At 59.3% G+C, this 19,158-nt stretch overlaps 2 protein-coding genes across 5 annotated transcripts; both read left to right on the top strand.

The window, feature by feature from the left end:
• The first annotated feature begins 1,663 nt into the window (after nt 1-1,663).
• Nucleotides 1,664-4,735, top strand: LOC136001080 (C-type lectin domain family 2 member B-like). Of its 3 annotated transcripts, none has more exons than XM_065655133.1 (6): nt 1,664-1,703; nt 2,236-2,633; nt 2,834-2,929; nt 3,318-3,490; nt 3,880-3,980; nt 4,159-4,735. In XM_065655133.1, exons 2-6 carry the CDS (start codon nt 2,501-2,503, stop codon nt 4,271-4,273), a joined length of 618 nt encoding a protein of 205 aa, XP_065511205.1. In that variant the 5' UTR covers nt 1,664-1,703; nt 2,236-2,500; the 3' UTR covers nt 4,274-4,735. The 3 variants fall into 3 exon arrangements, with proteins under 3 accessions (XP_065511205.1, XP_065511222.1, XP_065511213.1); XM_065655141.1 differs by lacking the exon at nt 1,664-1,703 and adding an exon at nt 1,928-2,015; XM_065655150.1 differs by lacking the exon at nt 2,834-2,929.
• Nucleotides 4,736-14,371: 9,636 nt separating this feature from the next.
• LOC135999430 (C-type lectin domain family 2 member B-like) lies at nt 14,372-17,609 on the top strand. 2 transcript variants are annotated; one of them, XM_065652988.1, is made up of 6 exons: nt 14,372-14,406; nt 14,939-15,336; nt 15,537-15,632; nt 16,021-16,193; nt 16,583-16,683; nt 16,862-17,608. In XM_065652988.1, the coding sequence occupies exons 2-6, from the start codon at nt 15,204-15,206 to the stop codon at nt 16,974-16,976; spliced, it is 618 nt and encodes a 205-aa protein (XP_065509060.1). In that variant the 5' UTR covers nt 14,372-14,406; nt 14,939-15,203; the 3' UTR covers nt 16,977-17,608. The 2 variants fall into 2 exon arrangements, with proteins under 2 accessions (XP_065509060.1, XP_065509068.1); XM_065652996.1 differs by lacking the exon at nt 15,537-15,632 and having other exon boundaries at nt 14,373-14,406; nt 16,862-17,609.
• The last annotated feature ends 1,549 nt before the right edge of the window (nt 17,610-19,158 follow it).

The raw sequence follows: 19,158 nt of genomic DNA, 5'->3' as shown, positions 1-19,158 counted from the left end.
TAGTGGCAGGAAGCTCTGGCCCTGCTGACAGTTTGTACCTTGACAGCAAAAGCCCTGCGTGGTCGTCAGTGGTTTGGTTTCCTGTCCCCTACTCTGTGTCCCCGGCCCTGTGCCTTCCTGGTTCTTCCGTGACATGGAGGATGAGGATGGTTACATGGTCTTGGGGAAGCGGGGAGCTCGGGGAGCTTGGGTCCCCTGGAGGATGCAGGTAATGGGGGGTTGTGTCTGTTGGTGTGTCCCCCCCACCCAATATTGGTGGCGGAGAGAGGAAGTATGGGGGGGGATGATAATGGGTGTGATGGAAGAAGCGGGGTGATGCCACTCGTTGTTTCTCTGAGAGCTGTTCAAGGTGGGGAAACTGAGGCCTGGAGTGTGGGAGGAGGGTCTGGTGGGGCTTTACTCCAGGTGTGTGACTCTGAAAGTGGAAGCAGAGGGATTTTTGTGGGGACACTCGGCTCCTATGGCTGCTGCCCCATTGCTGGGGTCACCCTCTTTGCGCATGGCGCAAAAACCCCCTCTTTGCCTGGAGACCGGGTGGACGCGCACACTGCAGCGTGCACAGCGAGAACCCAAGTCCTCTGAGCTACCTTCGAACTCACCTACTGTCCCGCAGGTGGGGACACGTAGTTGCACAGGTGGAACTTTGTCCTCCGTGTGCAGCTCCAAACTCCTGAGAGCACAGTCTTTATTTCCAGGGCTGGCCCACTCTTCAACTTTCTTTCATTAATACCAGAATCTCCAGTCCCAATCCGCTCCCCCATTGCGTCGCAGCGTAAAATGTGAAATAATGCGTATTGACAAAGCTCATATGCCTTTACAGTCTAAAGGCCGACTGGTATATTGGTGAGGGAAGGGGATTTTCATAACGACCTCCCTTTTCCCCCTCGCTCCCCAAAAACGGGGGAAACGACCTGAGGGAGCGGGAACTTCCGTGGGCTGCTCCGCCACCACGGGCAGGCACAGAGCCCAGAAAAATGTGCGGCAAAACCAGCAAGTGTCCTGCGTGCTGTGCGAGTCTCTGTAAGGGCGGGAAGAGCGTTAAATCCGCTGAGTTGCGTGGGTCTGTGGAGCGTGCGGGTGTCTCTGCAGAAGCGGAACGGGGCTGTGTGTCGGGTACGGACCTGCGGTCGGTGCTGCTCGGGTTCGGTCCCTCTCTGCGGCGCGGGGAAGGGCTGAGGGCGCTGGCGCTCGGCGGTGCTGGCACTCGGCACGATGCTGAGGCGGTTTTAGCAGTAGGCGATGCCAGCGCTAGACGCGCTCCCGAGGCGGCGCGCTGCTTAGGCGGTGCTGGCGGGGGACGATGCTAGCGACCGACGGTGCTACGGTGGACGACGATGCGAGCGGTGGGAGGACGATGCCAGCGGTCGGACGATGCTGCTAGCGGTGGGAGGACGATGCCAGCGGTCGGACGGTGCTACGACGGGTGAATGATGCTGCGAGGGGTGAACGATGCTAACGGTGGACGATGCTAGCAGTCGCACGATGCGAGGGGTGGACGACGATGCTAGCGGTCGGACGACGATGCTGAGGCGGAGCTGGCCGTTGGGCGGTGCGCTGTTGATCCCCATGGGCGTGCTGGTATCTGCTGATTGGTCGCAGCACTGGGGGGGCGGGCTGTTCGAGTCTCTATAAATTCGCCGAGTTGCGTGGGTCTGTGCAGCGTGTGGGGTTTTTTGTAGAAGCGGAACGCGGCCGTGTGTCGGGTAAGGACCTGCGGTCGGTGCTGCTCGGGTTCAGTCGCTCGTTGCGGCGCGGGGAAGGGCTGAGGGCGCTGGCGGCGGTGGTGGCGGGGAACGGGACCCGGGACGGTGGCGGCGAGGCGACGGGCGGGGCGGGGGAAGGGACCCGCCCCTGGCGGCGGGGGAGGCGCGGGCTCGGGCTCGCTCTCCTCTTGGCGCTCCCTTTCCTCTGTGGGGGATGGCGTTTTCTTCCTCCTGGTGCCGACGGAGGAGCGGCTGTTTGTGGGCCCCCCCTGTTGCCGCTGTCCTCCCAGCTGTGCCGGGAAGGGAGCTGTGGTGAGCCAGTCGGTGTTGTGAACCATTACGGAAGAGTGCTTAGCCCTGGAGCCCGCCTTCCCATGCCGGGGCCCTGCTGCTGGTGGTGGTACAGGGAGGGGGAGTGGTGGGAAGGGGGGTGCTCCCAGGCAGCGAGTGCCTTGTGGCCGGTCTGGGCCGGGTGGGGAGGGTGCTGGGGGCCAAGGGCTGTTCCCTCAAATCACTGACTCTGTATCCCCAGGTGCTGGGAACTGCCTGCAGTGTCACAGGCGGATCAGGGACAGGGCAGGGTCGTGCTGGCAACACCTTCTCGAGCCTGTGAGTCATCCAGGACTGGCTGTGGCTGATATCTGAGGCCCTAGCACGGCCCTGCTAGGTATGCAGAGTTAGACATCTGGATTTACTGCGTCTTCATTGTGTTCTCTGCAATCTGCCAAGACGAGGATAACGACTGTGGTCATAAAACTGCGTCCAAGCTGGACTGGAAACAGGTCTTGCCATCAGTTATGAAGCCTTGGACGCGAGACTGTGTTTCCTCGCAGGAAGAACTGGACCAGGCCTTGGGTCCCCAGGCTGAAGGGGCGTCCATTCACCAAGAGATGCCAGGCAATGCAGGCAGAAGGGCGTGCAGGGCTCTGGGTGAGTACAGACCCTTATCAAGTGGCCCGTAGCAGCCCCACCACATATCCATCCTTCTGGCAGCTCTCCTGGGGCGGGCTCTTCCCTGGGCAGGGGGTGCCTTCTGCCTTCCCTAGGCAGCTGGTGTTGGGGACGTGAAGGGCCAGGCCAGCTCTGGGACAGCACGGTTCCTCACTGCTGGTGGCTTTTTCCTCCTCCAGGTGAGTGGTGCACGCTGCATCCAGTGTATGTCCTGGTGCTGGCTGTGCTTGTGGCTCTGGTCCTGGTTTTGGCAGCGGCCGTTGCTGTGCTGTCAGGTAAGGGAGCAGCAGGCGCCTGCGTGCGGCCCCTCAGCACGGAGCCGTGTGTGCCGCCGGGCTGGATGCGGCCCCTTCCCCTCAGGGCTGGGGCAGGCGTTGGTGTGTGAGGCCAAGGCTGGTGGGGGGAGCGTGTTGGGGCCAGCCCCTCAGGCTGGCTGTGCCCCTGCCCTGGCCCAGGGCTCCTGGGGAGGGGCAGGGACACCCCCGGCTGTGCCCTGGGGCAGGCTGTTAACCCCTGGGGTGTTTGCTCCCTGTGGGTCCCTGGCAGCAAATGGGAGATCCCCGTGTGGGGAGCTTGGGTCTGCCCCCTTCCCTGCCCCATGGAGCTGTGTCCCCTGGTCCCTGTGGAGAGGAGTCCTCTGACCTTTTCCCCTTCCCTCTCCAGCAGGAAGAGATGGAGGGCGTGCAGCTGCCGTGCTGGGCTGTCCTGACGACTGGGTTGGGTACCGCAATGTCTGCTACTACCTCTCGAGCGAGGAGGGGAGCTGGGAGCAGGGCCGGGAGCGGTGCTCCTCGCTCGGGGCCTCGCTGGCTGTGATCAAGAGGGAGTGGGAAATGGTGAGTGAGGGGCTGCTGTGGCCGTGTGGGGGGGTCTGGGTTGGGTGCAGAACTCGGGCTTGGTGCTGGGAGGTTGGAGGTGCTTCTAGGGACACAGATGCAGTTCTGGCGTGTGGCCTCAGAGGGAAGGAGGCTCAGGTACAGTTTGGAGCCCAGGGTGCGTGTCCTCCCGCGTGGAGCTCAGCGGGACTGCAAGCACAGCAGAGCTCCAGCAGAGCAGGACCAGTGCGGCTGGCCAGGCTGGGGAGCTCATGCAGAAGCTCTGGAGCTTGGTGGAGCAGCCGTTGGGTGGGAGGTGCTGCCATCCTGGGGCCTCGTGTGGGGCTGGGACAGGGACACTCTGGGGCAGCAGCAGCTCCTGACTGTTGGCTTCTCTCTTTCCTCCCCAGGAGTTTCTATCACGCCTCAGGGGCAACATTGATTACTGGGTTGGGCTGCGCAGACAGGACGGGCGCCTGGAGTGGGTGGACGGCAGCATCTTCAATGACACGTGAGTCCCGTTGTGAACCAGGGTCACAGGGAGACCGTCCTGTGCTGGGATGGGCAGGGGCCTGGTGGGACGTGGCTACAGGGCCTGTCCCTTGCAGGCAGCCCTTGTTCCCTCCAGGCACTTATGGGGAGAGCTGCTTCCCCAAGGGTACCAACAGTGTCATTGCTTATTCTTGCAGGATCACTCTGAAGGGCCAAGAGTCTTGTTTCTGGCTGAATTACCCTGATCTCTGGAGTTCAAACTGCTTCCGGACCCATCATTATCTCTGCAGCAAGGCCCAAGCTCTGATGTGAAATAGTTGATGGGGAGAAAGGACTTTTTCCTGCTGGGAAGTCCACAACTTTGCCTTTGCTATTAACACAGAGTGGCTTGGGAATTTCCTTCTGAACTGTATATCTGTAGTGCTGCTGGTCCCAGCAGCGTCTCTCTGCCAGGTCTCTGAGGAACCTGCAGGACTGGAAGACATCAGGGCCACTGTGGCTGTGTGATCTGGGACCTCAAGCACAGAACTGGTTTCTTTCTCCTGGGACCAGCCCAGCACACGTCTTGCTTTTTGAGCAATTCGCCTATTTCTGCTTTTGCGCTGTGGTGATGGAGCTCAAGGTGCTGTTGCCAGATGAGATGGGTACACAGAGCTTGGCTGAGGTCCCTGGCCGTTTGCCAGGGTGTGAAGTGGATTTTGTGGCACACATGACCAGTACAGACCTTGTTGCTATGTTTCTACTAAATTTTTTCTTAAAACATGGTAAATTATCATGGTTGTCTTGTCTGTTCCAGAAGGCGCCTGCTGAAGGCAACCCTGTCCTTTCCCTTCCCACCCCCCACTTCTGGGAAGTGGCAGCACATGGAGGGGATTTATTTTATAGCTGTATTTATAGCTATATTTATCGTTATATTTACTAGTAGTGTATTAGTATTTTGTTAGTTGTTTAAACTGTGTTTATCTCAATCCAAGTTTTTCCCTTTCCTTTTGTTTCTCTCCCCTGGGGCGGGGGTGGGAGAGGGGGTGAGCGAGTGTCTGTCGTGGTTGTATGGCCAGTTTGGGTTAAACCACGATGGGTGAAAGAGGTTTTTTCCTAATTTCTCCTTTTCCTTGCAGGCAGCAGCCCTATATGCTGATTTTCCTTTCTCTAGAGGAAAAGCACCCCCGTGGCCTTTACCAGGTGTTGGGGCTGCTCTCCCTGGCAGTTTTGGGGCTGCTTAGCTGCAATAGTGGCAGGAAGCTCTGGCCCTGCTGACAGTTTGTACCTTGACAGCAAAAGCCCTGCGTGGTCGTCAGTGGTTTGGTTTTCTGTCCCCTACTCTGTGTCCCCGGCCCTGTGCCTTCCTGGTTCTTCCGTGACATGGAGGATGAGGATGGTTACATGGTCTTGGGGAAGCGGGGAGCTCGGGGAGCTTGGGTCCCCTGGAGGATGCAGGTAATGGGGGGTTGTGTCTGTTGGTGTGTCCCCCCCACCCAATATTGGTGGCGGAGAGAGGAAGTATGGGGGGGGATGATAATGGGTGTGATGGAAGAAGCGGGGTGATGCCACTCGTTGTTTCTCTGAGAGCTGTTCAAGGTGGGGAAACTGAGGCCTGGAGTGTGGGAGGAGGGTCTGGTGGGGCTTTACTCCAGGTGTGTGACTCTGAAAGTGGAAGCAGAGGGATTTTTGTGGGGACACTCGGCTCCTATTGCTGCTGCCCCATTGCTGGGGTCACCCTCTTTGCGCATGGCGCAAAAACCCCCTCTTTGCCTGGAGACCGGGTGGACGCGCACACTGCAGCGTGCACAGCGAGAACTCAAGTCCTCTGAGATACCTTCGAACTCACCTACTGTCCCGCAGGTGGGGACACGTAGTTGCACAGGTGGAACTTTATCCTCCGTGTGCAGCTCCAAACTCCTGAGAGCACAGTCTTTGTTTCCAGGGCTGGCCCACTCTTCAACTTTCTTTCATTAATACCAGAATCTCCAGTCCCAATCCGCTCCCCCACTGCGTCGCATTGTAAAAGGTGAAATAATGCGTATTGACAAAGCTCATATGCCTTTACAGTCTAAAGGCCGACTGGTATATTGGTGAGGGAAGGGGATTTTCATAACGACCTCCCTTTTCCCCCTCGCTCCCCAAAAACGGGGGAAACGACCTGAGGGAGCGGGAACTTCCGTGGGCTGCTCCGCCACCACGGGCAGGCACAGAGCCCAGAAAAATGTGCGGCAAAACCAGCAAGTGTCCTGCGTGCTGTGCGAGTCTCTGTAAGGGCGGGAAGAGCGTTAAATCCGCTGAGTTGCGTGGGTCTGTGGAGCGTGCGGGTGTCTCTGCAGAAGCGGAACGGGGCTGTGTGTCGGGTACGGACCTGCGGTCGGTGCTGCTCGGGTTCGGTCACTCGCTGCGGCGCGGAGAAGGGCTGAGGGTGCTGAGCGGTCCGACGACGATGCTGCGAGGGGTGGACGGTGCTAGCGGTGAACAGTGCTACAGTCGCACGATGCGAGGGCTGGACGACGCTACCGGTCGGACGATGCTGGGGCGGCGCGCTGCTGGGTGTCGGCGGTACTGGCGGTCGTGGATGCGCTCCTGAGGCGATGCGCTGTTGATCCCGATGTGCCGGGGCTCCACTTTCCTGTAATTAATTCTCAACGAGGCCAGCAGCGTTTCAAAGACATATCAGAAGACGTGATGGATATACACCCCCCGCCCCGTTTGAATTAACTGAATTTTTAGTCCAGGTAGATTTTTGGCGAGTAGGTGCGACCTACTTGCACGATACAAGCCTATTACTCCTATCGCGTGATGCAATCAGCAAGAACTCACCACCATGACGCAAAACCCCCCTCTTTGCCTGGAGACCGGGTGGACGCGCACACTGCAGTGTGCACAGCGGGAACCCGAGTCCTCTGAGTTACCTTCGAACTCACCTACTGTCCCGCAGGTGGGGACACGTAGTTGCACAGGTGGAACTTTATCCTCCGTGTGCAGCTCCAAACTCCTGAGAGCACAGTCTTTATTTCCAGGGCTGGCCCACTCTTCAATTTCCTTTAATACCAAAACCTCCAGTCCCAATCCGCTCCCCCATTGCGTCGCAGCGTGAAACGTGAAATAATGCGTATTGACAAAGCTCATATGCCTTTACAGTCTAAAGGCCGACTGGTATATTGGTGAGGGAAGGGGATTTTCATAACGACCTCCCTTTTCCCCCTCGCTCCCCAAAAACGGGGGAAACGACCTGAGGGAGCGGGAACTTCCGTGGGCTGCTCCGCCACCACGGGCAGGCACAGAGCCCAGAAAAATGTGCGGCAAAACCAGCAAGTGTCCTGCGTGCTGTGCGAGTCTCTGTAAGGGCGGGAAGAGCGTTAAATCCGCTGAGTTGCGTGGGTCTGTGGAGCGTGCGGGTGTCTCTGCAGAAGCGGAACGGGGCTGTGTGTCGGTACGGACCTGCGGTCGGTGCTGCTCGGGTTCGGTCACTCGCTGCGGCACGGAGAAGGGCTGAGGGCGCTGGCGGCGGGCGGTGCGCAATTGATCCCGATGTGCCGGCACACGGGTTCGGTCCCTCGCTGCGGCGCGGGGAAGGGCTGAGGGCGCTGGCGCTCGGCGGTGCTGGCACTCGGCACGATGCTGAGGCGGTTTTAGCAGTAGGCGATGCTAGCGCTAGACGCGCTCCCGAGGCGGCGCGCTGCTTAGGCGGGGCTGGCGGGGGACGATGCTAGCGACCGACGGTGCTACGGTGGACGACGATGAGAGCGGTCGGACGATGGCAGCGGTCGGATGACGGTGCTGCGAGGGGTGGACGACGGTGCCAGCGGTCGGACGACGATGCCAGCGGATTGGGACTGGAGATTCTGGTGTTAATTAAAGAAAGTCGAAGAGTGGGCCAGCCCTGGAAATAAAGACTGTGCTCTCAGGAGTTTGGAGCTGCACACGGAGGATAAAGTTCCACCTGTGCAACTACGTGTCCCCACCTGCGGGACAGTAGGTGAGTTCGAAGGTATCTCAGAGGACTCGGGTTCCCGCTGTGCACACTGCAGTGTGAGCGTCCACCCGGTCTCCAGGCAAAGAGGGGGGTTTTGCGCCACGGTGGTGAATTCTTGCTGATTGCATCATGCAATAGGAGTAATAGGATTGTATCGTGCAAGTAGGTCGCACCTACTCGCCAAAAATCTACCTGGACTAAAAATTCAGTTAATTCAAACGGGTGAGGGGGGTGTATCCATCGCGTCTTCTGATATGTCTTTGAAACGCTGCTGGCCTCGTTGAGAATTAATTACAGGAAAGTGGAGCCCCGGCAAATCCGGATCAACAGCGCATCGCCTCAGGAGCGCATCCACGACCGCCAGTACCGCCGACACCCAGCAGCGCACCGCGCCAGCAGCGCACCGCGCCAGCATCGTCCACCCCTCGCATCGTCGTCCACCCCTCGCATCGTCGTCCACCCCTCGCATCGTCGTCCACCCCTCGCATCGTGCGACTGTTAAGCACCGTCCACCGCTAGCACCGTCCAACCCTCGCAGCACCGTCCGACCCCTCGCAGCATCGTCCGACTGCTAGCATCGTCGTCCGACCGCTGGCATCGTCGTCCGACCGCTGGCATCGTCGTCCCACCGCTAGCATCGTCGTCCCACCCCTCGCATCGTCGTCCCACCGCTAGCATCGTCGTCCCACCCCTCGCATCGTCGTCCACCCCTCGCATCCTCGTCCACCCCTCGCATCCTCGTCCCACCGCTAGCATCGTCGTCCAGCCCTCCCATCGCCCACCGCTAGCATCGTCCACCCCACGCAGCATCGTTCAGCCGTCGCAGCATGGTCCGGCCGCTGGCATCGTCGTCCACCGTTAGCATCGTTGTCCGACCGCAGGCATCGTCGTTCGACTGCTGGCATCGTCGTCCCACCGCTAGGAGCATCGTCCGACCGCTGGCATCGTCATCCCACCGCTGGCATCGTCGTCCCACCGGTCGCATCGTCCGACCGCTAGCATCGTCGTCCACCCCTCGCATCGTGCGACTGCTAGCATCGTCCACCGTTAGCATCGTTCACCCCTCGCAGCATCATTCACCCGTCGTAGCACCGTCCGACCGCTGGCATCGTCGTCCCACCGCTCGCATCGTCGTCCACCGTAGCACCGTCGGTCGCTAGCATCGTCCCCCGCCAGCACCGCCTAAGCAGCGCGCCGCCTCAGGAGCGCGTCTAGCACTAGCATCGCCTACTGCTAAAACCGCCTCAGCATCGTGCCGAATGCCAGCACCGCCAGCTCCAGACTCCTGAGAGCACAGTCTTTATTTCCAGGGCTGGCCCACTCTTCAATTTCCTTTAATACCAGAATCTCCAGTCCCAATCCGCTCCCCCACTGCGTCGCATTGTAAAAGGTGAAATAATGCGTATTGACAAAGCTCATATGCCTTTACAGTCTAAAGGCCGACTGGTATATTGGTGAGGGAAGGGGATTTTCATAACGACCTCCCTTTTCCCCCTCGCTCCCCAAAAACGGGGGAAACGACCTGAGGGAGCGGGAACTTCCGTGGGCTGCTCCGCCACCACGGGCAGGCACAGAGCCCAGAAAAATGTGCGGCAAAACCAGCAAGTGTCCTGCGTGCTGTGCGAGTCCCTGTAAGGGCGGGAAGAGCGTTAAATCCGCTGAGTTGCGTGGGTCTGTGGAGCGTGCGGGTGTCTCTGCAGAAGCGGAACGGGGCTGTGTGTCGGGTACGGACCTGCGGTCGGTGCTGCTCGGGTTCGGTCCCTCGCTGCGGCGCGGAGAAGGGCTGAGGGTGCTGAGCGGTCCGACGACGATGCTGCGCTGCGGTCCGACGACGATGCTGCGAGGGGTGGACGGTGCTACAGTCGCACGATGCGAGTGGTGGACGACGATGCGAGGGCTGGACGACGCTAGCGGTCGGACGATGCTGGGGCGGTGCGCTGCTGGGTGTCGGCGGTACTGGCGGTCGTGTATGCGCTCCTGAGGCGATGCGCTGTTGATCCCGATGTGCCGGGGCTCCACTTTCCTGTAATTAATTCTCAACGAGGCCAGCAGCGTTTCAAAGACATATCAGAAGACGCGATGGATACACCCCCCCCCCCCCCCGTTTGAATTAACTGAATTTTTAGTCCAGGTAGATTTTTGGCGAGTAGGTGCGACCTACTTGCACGATACAATCCTATTACTCCTATGGCGTGATGCAATCAGCAAGAACTCACCACCATGACGCAAAACCCCCCTCTTTGCCTGGAGACCGGGTGGACGCGCACACTGCGGTGTGCACAGCGGGAACCCGAGTCCTCTGAGTTACCTTCGAACTCACCTACTGTCCCGCAGGTGGGGACACGTAGTTGCACAGGTGGAACTTTATCCTCCGTGTGCAGCTCCAAACTCCTGAGAGCACAGTCTTTATTTCCAGGGCTGGCCCACTCTTCAATTTCCTTTAATACCAAAACCTCCAGTCCCAATCCGCTCCCCCACTGCGTCGCATTGTAAAAGGTGAAATAATGCGTATTGACAAAGCTCATATGCCTTTACAGTCTAAAGGCCGACTGGTATATTGGTGAGGGAAGGGGATTTTCATAACGACCTCCCTTTTCCCCCTCGCTCCCCAAAAACGGGGGAAACGACCTGAGGGAGCGGGAACTTCCGTGGGCTGCTCCGCCACCACGGGCAGGCACAGAGCCCAGAAAAATGTGCGGCAAAACCAGCAAGTGTCCTGCGTGCTGTGCGAGTCTCTGTAAGGGCGGGAAGAGCGTTAAATCCGCTGAGTTGCGTGGGTCTGTGGAGCGTGCGGGTGTCTCTGCAGAAGCGGAACGGGGCTGTGTGTCGGGTACGGACCTGCGGTCGGTGCTGCTCGGGTTCGGTCCCTCGCTGCGGCGCGGAGAAGGGCTGAGGGCGCTGGCGGCGGGCGGTGATAGTGGCTGCTGCGCTGCGGAGGCGGCGCGCAATTGATCCCGATGTGCCGGCACACGGGTTCGGTCCCTCGCTGCGGCGCGGGGAAGGGCTGAGGGCGCTGGCGCTCGGCGGTGCTGGCACTCGGCACGATGCTGAGGCGGTTTTAGCAGTAGGCGATGCCAGCGCTAGACGCGCTCCTGAGGCGGCGCGCTGCTTAGGCGGGGCTGGCGGGGGACGATGCTAGCGACCGACGGTGCTACGGTGGACGACGATGCCAGCGGTGGGACGACGATGGCAGCGGTGGGACGGTGCTGCCAGCGGTGGGACGACGGTGCTGCGAGGGGTGGACGACGGTGCCAGCGGTCGGACGACGATGCCAGCGGATTGGGACTGGAGATTCTGGTGTTAATTAAAGAAAGTCGAAGAGTGGGCCAGCCCTGGAAATAAAGACTGTGCTCTCAGGAGTTTGGAGCTGCACACGGAGGATAAAGTTCCACCTGTGCAACTACGTGTCCCCACCTGCGGGACAGTAGGTGAGTTCGAAGGTAGCTCAGAGGACTCGGGTTCCCGCTGTGCACACTGCAGTGTGAGCGTCCACCCGGTTTCCAGGCAAAGAGGGGGGTTTTGCGCCACGGTGGTGAATTCTTGCTGATTGCAATCATGCAATAGGAGTAATAGGATTGTATCGTGCAAGTAGGTCGCACCTACTCGCCAAAAATCTACCTGGACTAAAAATTCAGTTAATTCAAACGGGGGAGGGGGGTGTATCCATCGCGTCTTCTGATATGTCTTTGAAACGCTGCTGGCCTCGTTGAGAATTAATTACAGGAAAGTGGAGCCCCGGCACATCCGGATCAACAGCGCATCGCCTCAGGAGCGCATCCACGACCGCCAGTACCGCCGACACCCTGCAGCGCACCGCCCCAGCATCGTCCGACCGCTAGCGTCGTCCAGCCCTCGCATCGTCGTCCACCCCTCGCATCGTGCGACTGTTAAGCACCGTCCACCGCTAGCACCGTCCACCCCTCGCAGCACCGTCCGACCCCTCGCAGCATCGTCGTCCGACCCCTCGCAGCATCGTCCGACCGCTCAGCACCCTCAGCCCTTCTCCGCACCGCAACGAGCGAACGAACCCGAGCAGCACCGACCGCAGGTCCTTACCCGACACACGGCCGCGTTCCGCTTCTACAAAAAACCCCACACGCTCCACAGACCCACGCAACTCGGCGAATTTAAAGAGACTCGCACAGCCCGGCCCCCAGTGCTGCGACCAATCAGCAGATACCAACACGCCCATCGGGATCAACAGCGCACCGCCCAACGGCCAACTCCGCCTCAGCATCGTCGTCCGACCGCTGGCATCGTCGTCCCACCGCTGGCATCGTCATCCACCCCTAGCATCGTCGTCCACCCCTGGCATCGTCGTCCCACCGCTGGCATCGTCGTCCCACCGCTGGCATCGTCATCCACCCCTAGCATCGTCGTCCAACCGCTGGCATCGTCGTCCACCTCTCGCATCGTCGTCCCACCGCTAGCATCGTCGTCCAGCCCTCCCATCGTCCACCGCTAGCATCGTCCACCCCACGCAGCATCGTTCAGCCGTCGCAGCATGGTCCGACCGCTGGCATCGTCGTCCACCGTTAGCATCGTCGTCCGACCGCAGGCATCGTCGTTCGACTGCTGGCATCGTCGTCCCACCGCTAGGAGCATCGTCCGACCGCTGGCATCGCCGTCCCACCGCTGGCATCGCCGTCCCACCGCTGGCATCGTCGTCCCACCGCTGGCATCATTCACCCCTCGCAGCATGGTCCGACCGCTGGCATCGTCGTCCGACCGCTGGCATCGTCGTCCCACCGCTAGCATCGTCGTCCCACCCCTCGCATCCTCGTCCACCCCTCGCATCCTCGTCCACCTCTCGCATCGTCGTCCCACCGCTAGCATCGTCGTCCAGCCCTCCCATCGTCCACCGCTAGCATCGTCCACCCCACGCAGCATCGTTCAGCCGTCGCAGCATGGTCCGACCGCTGGCATCGTCGTCCACCCCTAGCATCGTCGTCCGACCGCAGGCATCGTCGTTCGACTGCTGGCATCGTCGTCCCACCGCTAGGAGCATCGTCCGACCACTGGCATCGTCATCCCACCGCTGGCATCGTCGTCCGACCGCTGGCATCGTCGTCCACCCCTCGCATCGTCGTCCCACCGGTCGCATCGTCCGACCGCTGGCATTGTCGTCCACCGTAGCACCGTCGGTCGCTAGCATCGTCCCCCGCCAGCACCGCCTAAGCAGCGCGCCGCCTCGGGAGCGCGTCTAGCACTAGCATCGCCTACTGCTAAAACCGCCTCAGCATCGTGCCGAGTGCCAGCACCGCCAGCTCCAGACTCCTGAGAGCACAGTCTTTATTTCCAGGGCTGGCCCACTCTTCAATTTCCTTTAATACCAAAACCTCCAGTCCCAATCCGCTCCCCCATTGCGTCGCAGCGTAAAACGTGAAATAATGCGTATTGACAAAGCTCATATGCCTTTACAGTCTAAAGGCCGACTGGTATATTGGTGAGGGAAGGGGATTTTCATAACGACCTCCCTTTTCCCCCTCGCTCCCCAAAAACGGGGGAAACGACCTGAGGGAGCGGGAACTTCCGTGGGTTGCTCCGCCACCACGGGCAGGCACAGAGCCCAGAAAAATGTGCGGCAAAACCAGCAAGTGTCCTGCGTGCTGTGCGAGTCTCTGTAAGGGCGGGAAGAGCGTTAAATCCGCTGAGTTGCGTGGGTCTGTGGAGCGTGCGGGTGTCTCTGCAGAAGCGGAACGGGGCTGTGTGTCGGGTACGGACCTGCGGTCGGTGCTGCTCGGTTCGGTCCCTCGCTGCGGCGCGGGGAAGGGCTGAGGGCGCTGGCGCTCGGCGGTGCTGGCACTCGGCACGATGCTGAGGCGGTTTTAGCAGTAGGCGATGCCAGCGCTAGACGCGCTCCCGAGGCGGCGCGCTGCTTAGGCTGTGCTGGCGGGGGACGATGCTAGCGACCGACGGTGCTACGGTGGACGACGATGCGAGCGGTGGGACGACGATGCCAGCGGTCGGACGATGCTGCTAGCGGTGGGACGACGATGCCAGCGGTCGGACGATGCTGCTAGCGGTGGGACGACGGTGCTAGCAGTCGGACGACGATGCCAGCGGTCGGACGACGATGCCAGGTGTGGACGTCGATGCCAGCGGTCGGACGATGCTGCTAGCGGTGGGAGGACGATGCCAGCGGTCGGGCGATGCTGCGACGGGTGAACGATGCTAACGGTGGACGATGCTAGCAGTCGCACGATGCGAGGGGTGGACGACGATGCTAGCGGTCGGACGACGATGCGAGGGGTGGACGACGATGCTAGCGGTCGGACGACGATGCTAGCGGTCGGACGACGATGCTGAGGCGGAGCTGGCCGTTGGGCGGTGCGCTGTTGATCCCCATGGGCGTGCTGGTATCTGCTGATTGGTCGCAGCACTGGGGGGGCGGGCTGTTCGAGTCTCTATAAATTCGCCGAGTTGCGTGGGTCTGTGCAGCGTGTGGGGTTTTTTGTAGAAGCGGAACGCGGCCGTGTATCGGGTAAGGACCTGCGGTCGGTGCTGCTCGGGTTCAGTCGCTCGTTGCGGCGCGGGGAAGGGCTGAGGGCGCTGGCGGCGGTGGTGGCGGGGAACGGGACCCGGGACGGTGGCGGCGAGGCGACGGGCGGGGCGGGGGAAGGGACCCGCCCCTGGCGGCGGGGGAGGCGCGGGCTCGGGCTCGCTCTCCTCTTGGCGCTCCCTTTCCTCTGTGGGGGATGGCGTTTTCTTCCTACTGGTGCCGACGGAGGAGCGGCTGTTTGTGGGCCCCCCCTGTTGCCGCTGTCCTCCCAGCTGTGCCGGGAAGGGAGCTGTGGTGAGCCAGTCGGTGTTGTGAACCATTACGGAAGAGTGCTTAGCCCTGGAGCCCGCCTTCCCATGCTGGGCCCCTGCTGCTGGTGGTGGTACAGGGAGGGGGAGTGGTGGGAAGGGGGGTGCTCCCAGGCAGCGAGTGCCTTGTGGCCGGTCTGGGCCGGGTGGGGAGGGTGCTGGGGGCCAAGGGCTGTTCCCTCAAATCACTGACTCTGTATCCCCAGGTGCTGGGAACTGCCTGCAGTGTCACAGGCGGATCAGGGACAGGGCAGGGTCGTGCTGGCAACACCTTCTCGAGCCTGTGAGTCATCCAGGACTGGCTGTGGCTGATATCTGAGGCCCTAGCATGGCCCTGCTAGGTATGCAGAGTTAGACATCTGGATTTACTGCGTCTTCATTGTGTTCTCTGCAATCTGCCAAGACGAGGATAACGACTGTGGTCATAAAACTGCGTCCAAGCTGGACTGGAAACAGGTCTTGCCATCAGTTATGAAGCCTTGGACGCGAGACTGTGTTTCCTCGCAGGAAGAACTGGACCAGGCCTTGGGTCCCCAGGCTGAAGGGGCGTCCATTCACCAAGAGATGCCAGGCAATGCAGGCAGAAGGGCGTGCAGGGCTCTGGGTGAGTACAGACCATTATCAAGTGGCCCGTAGCAGCCCCACCACATATCCATCCTTCTGGCAGCTCTCCTGGGGCGGGCTCTTCCCTGGGCAGGGGGTGCCTTCTGCCTTCCCTAGGCAGCTGGTGTTGGGGACGTGAAGGGCCAGGCCAGCTCTGGGACAGCACGGTTCCTCACTGCTGGTGGCTTTTTCCTCCTCCAGGTGAGTGGTGCACGCTGCATCCAGTGTATGTCCTGGTGCTGGCTGTGCTTGTGGCTCTGGTCCTGGTTTTGGCAGCGGCCGTTGCTGTGCTGTCAGGTAAGGGAGCAGCAGGCGCCTGCGTGCGGCCCCTCAGCACGGAGCCGTGTGTGCCGCCGGGCTGGATGCGGCCCCTTCCCCTCAGGGCTGGGGCAGGCGTTGGTGTGTGAGGCCAAGGCTGGTGGGGGGAGCGTGTTGGGGCCAGCCCCTCAGGCTGGCTGTGCCCCTGCCCTGGCCCAGGGCTCCTGGGGAGGGGCAGGGACACCCCCGGCTGTGCCCTGGGGCAGGCTGTTAACCCCTGGGGTGTTTGCTCCCTGTGGGTCCCTGGCAGCAAATGGGGGATCCCCGTGTGGGGAGCTTGGGTCTGCCCCCTTCCCTGCCCCATGGAGCTGTGTCCCCTGGTCCCTGTGGAGAGGAGTCCTCTGACCTTTTCCCCTTCCCTCTCCAGCAGGAAGAGATGGAGGGCGTGCAGCTGCCGTGCTGGGCTGTCCTGACGACTGGGTTGGGTACCGCAATGTCTGCTACTACCTCTCGAGCGAGGAGGGGAGCTGGGAGTGGGGCCAGGAGCGGTGCTCCTCGCTCGGGGCCTCGCTGGCTGTGATCAAGAGGGAGTGGGAAATGGTGAGTGAGGGGCTGCTGTGGCCGTGTGGGGGGGTCTGGGTTGGGTGCAGAACTCGGGCTTGGTGCTGGGAGGTTGGAGGTGCTTCTAGGGACACAGATGCAGTTCTGGCGTGTGGCCTCAGAGGGAAGGAGGCTCAGGTACAGTTTGGAGCCCAGGGTGCGTGTCCTCCCACGTGGAGCTCAGCGGGACCGCAAGCACAGCAGAGCTCCAGCAGAGCAGGACCAGTGCGGCTGGCCAGGCTGGGGAGCTCATGCAGAAGCTCTGGAGCTTGGTGGAGCAGCCGTTGGGTGGGAGGTGCTGCCATCCTGGGGCCTCGTGTGGGGCTGGGACAGGGACACTCTGGGGCAGCAGCAGCTCCTGACTGTTGGCTTCTCTCTTTCCTCTCCAGGAGTTTCTGTCACGCCTCAAGGGCAACATTGATTACTGGGTTGGGCTGCGCAGACAGGACGGGCGCCTGGAGTGGGTGGACGGCAGCAGCTTCAATGACACGTGAGTCCCGTTGTGAACCAGGGTCACAGGGAGACCATCCTGTGCTGGGATGGGCAGGGGCCTGGTGGGACGTGGCTACAGGGCCTGTCCCTTGCAGGCAGCCCTTGTTCCCTCCAGGCACTTATGGGGAGAGCTGCTTCCCCAAGGGTACCAACAGTGTCATTACTTATTCTTGCAGGATCACTCTGAAGGGCGAAGAGTCTTGTTTCTGGCTGAATTACCCTGATCTCTGGAGTTCAAACTGCTTCCGGACCCATCATTATCTCTGCAGCAAGGCCCAAGCTCTGATGTGAAATAGTTGATGGGGAGAAAGGACTTTTTCCTGCTGGGAAGTCCACAACTTTGCCTTTGCTGTTAGCACAGAGTGGCTTGGGAATTTCCTTCTGAACTGTATATCATCAGGGACACTGTGCCTGTGTAGAACTGGGACCTCAAGCACAGAACTGGTTTCTCCTGGGACCAGCCCAGCACTCGTCTTGCTTTTCGAACAATTTGCCTGTATCTGCTTTTGCGCTGTGGTGATGGATCTCAAGGTGCTGCTACCAGACTAAATGGTAGCACACACTCAGTATAGGCATCAATGTTGATAGATCCAGTGCTGCACGTATGCTGCAGCCTTGGTCGTGTGTTAGGAGAGGAGCTATAGCCCATGATCCGCAGCTGCTGCTAAGAAGATAACGTGGTCTGAAAGTCAAAGCTGCTGAATGGAGAGTAAGAATTTAAAATGCCTTAGTTGGGGAATGCTAAGTCACTGTCTGGATATTTTGGTAAATTAAGTGGTCTTTCTTCACAAGAAACTAGCCTACATCTGTGTGGTCTGTGTAGCCTACAGAGCCTGGCTGAGGTCCCTGGCCCTTTGCCAGGGTGTGAAGTGGACTTTGTGGCACACATGACAAGTACAGACCTTCTTGCTATGTTTCTATTAAATTTTTTCTTAAAACATGGTAAATTATCATGGTTGTCCTGTGTGTTCCAGAAGGCGCCTGCTGAAGGCAACCCTGTCCTTTCCCTTCCTGCCCCCCACTTCTGGGAAGTGGCAGCGCTTCCCAGCTGGTACAGCAGTATTCTCCTTCCACCCCTCTCCATGAGAAATCTTGTCTGAAAACACCACACAGAGCCCTGTTAACATCATAATTAGTTTATCCAGATGGTCATTGCACAATGTCAGCAGTGGCTCCCACATCCCCGCACTGAGGGCCTGATCCTGGCCTGTCCCCAAAGGTCTCTCCCACTGTTGGCCCATTTTGTGGCCTCTGGCACTACTTGAACACAATCAAGAGAAATTTACACCTCAAGGTCTGGATTGATTTTGGCTGTGTATTACTGAAGAAACAAATGTCCGTACATAGCCAAAATTATCTCAAAGAAAGCGATGACCCTGATGGAATGCAGTAGCTGTCACAGCTGTATTTCAATATACACTGGACAGTAAATCCATACACATGAGAAGGTTTATGTCTCTTCTGCTTTCTTGTGGAATTACTTCTTTCTCTACCTCTGGGAGAGATTCAACTTGCCTTTTAAATCCATTATCAAGACAGAAACTTAATTAATTTACTGCTCTGTGGGTTTTTTAATACACTGGGAAGAGGTTTAGTAACAGCCACAAATGCCTTAGGCTTGTCTAAAGCAAAGTTCTCTATTTCAGATTTCCAGTATTTAGGACCTTTTCCACAGCACACGGGACTTAACAGCCTTCCGGACCAAGCCTTCATTCTGCAAAACACTAGGACAACCTAAATACCAGTGCAGAGGCACAGAATCATAGAGTCATAGAATCATTGTGGTTGGAAGAGACCCTCAAGATCCTCAAGTCCAACTGTTATCTTAACACTGCCACTAAAGCGTGTCCCTAAGAACCCCATCTGTGCATCTTTCAAACACCTCCAGGGATGGTGACTCTACCACTTCCCTGGGCAGCCTGTTCCAATGCCTGACAACCCTTTCTGTGAATAAATTCTTACTAATATTCAATCTAAACCTCCCCTGGTGTAATTTGAGGCCATTTCCTCTCATCCTATTGCTTGTTACTTGGGAGGAGAGAGCAAGACCCTCCATGCTACAACCTCTAGCTGGAGTTGGGGTTATTCAGCCTGGAGAAGAGAAGGCTCTGGGAAGACCTTATTGTGGCCTTTCAGTGCTTAAAGGGGCCTATAAGAAAGATGGAGATAGACTTTTTAGAAGGGCATGTTACAACAGGATGAGGTGTAACGATTTCAAACTAAAAGAGAAGAGATTCAGGCCAGACATGAGGAAGAAATTTTTTACATTGAGGGTGGTGAAACACTGGCACCAGTTGCCCAGAGAGGTGGTTGATGCCCCATCCCTGGAGACATTCCAGGCCAGGCTGGACGGGGCTCTGAGCAACCTGATCTAGTTGAACATGTCCCTGCTCGTGGCAGGGGGTTGGACTAGATGACCTTTGAAGGTCCCTTCCAACCCAAACCATTCTACAATTCTCCTTTCAGGTAGTTG

Source organism: Caloenas nicobarica, chromosome 1, assembly GCF_036013445.1.
Source record: "Caloenas nicobarica isolate bCalNic1 chromosome 1, bCalNic1.hap1, whole genome shotgun sequence".
Taxonomy (NCBI): domain Eukaryota; kingdom Metazoa; phylum Chordata; class Aves; order Columbiformes; family Columbidae; genus Caloenas; species Caloenas nicobarica.
The sequence above is the reverse complement of the archived record's forward strand: the minus strand, read 5'-3'. Positions and strand labels throughout refer to the sequence as shown.